Source organism: Cynocephalus volans, chromosome X, assembly GCF_027409185.1.
Source record: "Cynocephalus volans isolate mCynVol1 chromosome X, mCynVol1.pri, whole genome shotgun sequence".
NCBI classification, from domain to species: domain Eukaryota; kingdom Metazoa; phylum Chordata; class Mammalia; order Dermoptera; family Cynocephalidae; genus Cynocephalus; species Cynocephalus volans.
In genome coordinates this window covers 94,637,433-94,638,998 of record NC_084478.1, presented here as the reverse complement: position 1 = coordinate 94,638,998, position 1,566 = coordinate 94,637,433, and the positions used below count along the sequence as shown (strand labels likewise).

The 1,566-nt window shown below is 55.4% G+C and overlaps 1 protein-coding gene across 1 annotated transcript; it reads left to right on the top strand.

Moving 5' to 3' along the window:
- The first annotated feature begins 494 nt into the window (after positions 1 to 494).
- LOC134367260 (ubiquitin-conjugating enzyme E2 D2-like) lies at positions 495 to 938 on the top strand. The gene has a single exon (XM_063083960.1). It carries the CDS (start codon positions 495 to 497, stop codon positions 936 to 938), a length of 444 nt encoding a protein of 147 aa, XP_062940030.1.
- The last annotated feature ends 628 nt before the right edge of the window (positions 939 to 1,566 follow it).

Here is a 1,566-nt window from a genome sequence, read left to right as displayed (position 1 = left end):
CCCTCCTCCACTTCTCCCCCCGCCCCGCCCCTCCCCTCCTCCACTTCTCCCCCCGCCCCGCCCCTCCTCCACTTCTCCCCCCGCCCCGCCCCTCCCCTCCTCCACTTCTCCCCCCGCCCCGCCCCGCCCCTCCTCCACTTCTCCCCCCGCCCCGCCCCTCCCCTCCTCCACTTCTCCCCCCGCCCCGCCCCTCCCCTCCTCCACTTCTCCCCCCGCCCCGCCCCGTCCCTTCCCAACTTCACCCTCCGCCCCCAGCACGGGTGGGACACGCCCTTGGAGACACTGCCCGCGTAGTTAGCGCGGGCCGCTGTGACCTCACAGAGCGAATCGCGCATCCTCAGTCTGCCTCTCTGCCGCCATCCGCCTCCACCGACGGCCCCCTGGATCCATCCGCCGGCCCAGCCGCTCTCCGCTGCTCCCATCCCGGGATCCCTGCCGCCTTCTAGTTGGTGCCGGGCCCTGCAACCGGGATTGGCCGCCAAGTGCTGCCGTCGATGGCTCTCAAGCGCATCGAGAAGGAGCTCCTCGAACTGGCCAACAACCCCCCGGCCCAGTGCTCCGCTGGCCCGGTGCGGGACGATTTGCTCCACTGGCAGGCAACCATAATGGGGCCCAACGACAGCCCCTACCAGGGAGGGGTCTTCTTCTTGAAGATCCAGTTTCCACCGGATTACCCCTTCAAACCGCCCAGCATCGCGTTCACCACCCGCATTTACCACCCGAACATTAACAAAAACGGAAACATCTGTCTGGACATCCTTAAATCCGAGTGGTCGCCGGTACTGACCGTGTCCGAAGTGTTGCTGTCCATCTGCTCTTTGTTGTGCGACCCCAACCCAGATGATCCTCTGGTACCAGAAATTGCGATGATCTACAAAAATGATAGGAAGAAGTATGAAAAAACAGCTCGAGAATGGACTCAGAAATATGCTATGTGACATCAAAATATAATTCCATCTACTTAATAATAAAGAGAACGTGGCAGTGCAATTAATTGGTTGTCTTTTGATTACTTTCTATGAAGCAATGTCTTCTGCATCCTTCTGGGCACAGCCTTCATATTAGGGTGTGTGAAGAGGGTATATAGGGGGGATGGGTGGGGTGGAGGGAATGTGAGGGTGTGGGGGGAGCGTGACACAAAGAGACCAGTTTTAATCTACTTTTCACTACAAATTTATTGATTTAAAATTGAAAAAGCAGGAACAAGGGGGGAGAGGTGGCTTTAGGTTGAGGAGAGCAGTTCCACCGACCAGTGGGAACATTTTTAATGTGGAGTCTTTTAGAATTGACAACAGCTAGGGAAAGCTGCGAGAAGGCTACAAAGATGGCTGGAGTCCATTTTATTCTGAAGAACCTGCATCTTAAGGCATTTTGGTTTTGACCAAGATTAATATTAACCCATATCCTCTATTTTGAAGTCCAGGTTTAACTGGCCAAAAATGAAGTGGATTAGGAGTCCTAACAAAATAAAATGTTTTGTTCCCAGATTTCTCCACCTCCCACCCCTTCAACCCCCACCACTATGCCCACCCTCTGAGTTGTACCTGGCTTCTCAGAACGTACCCA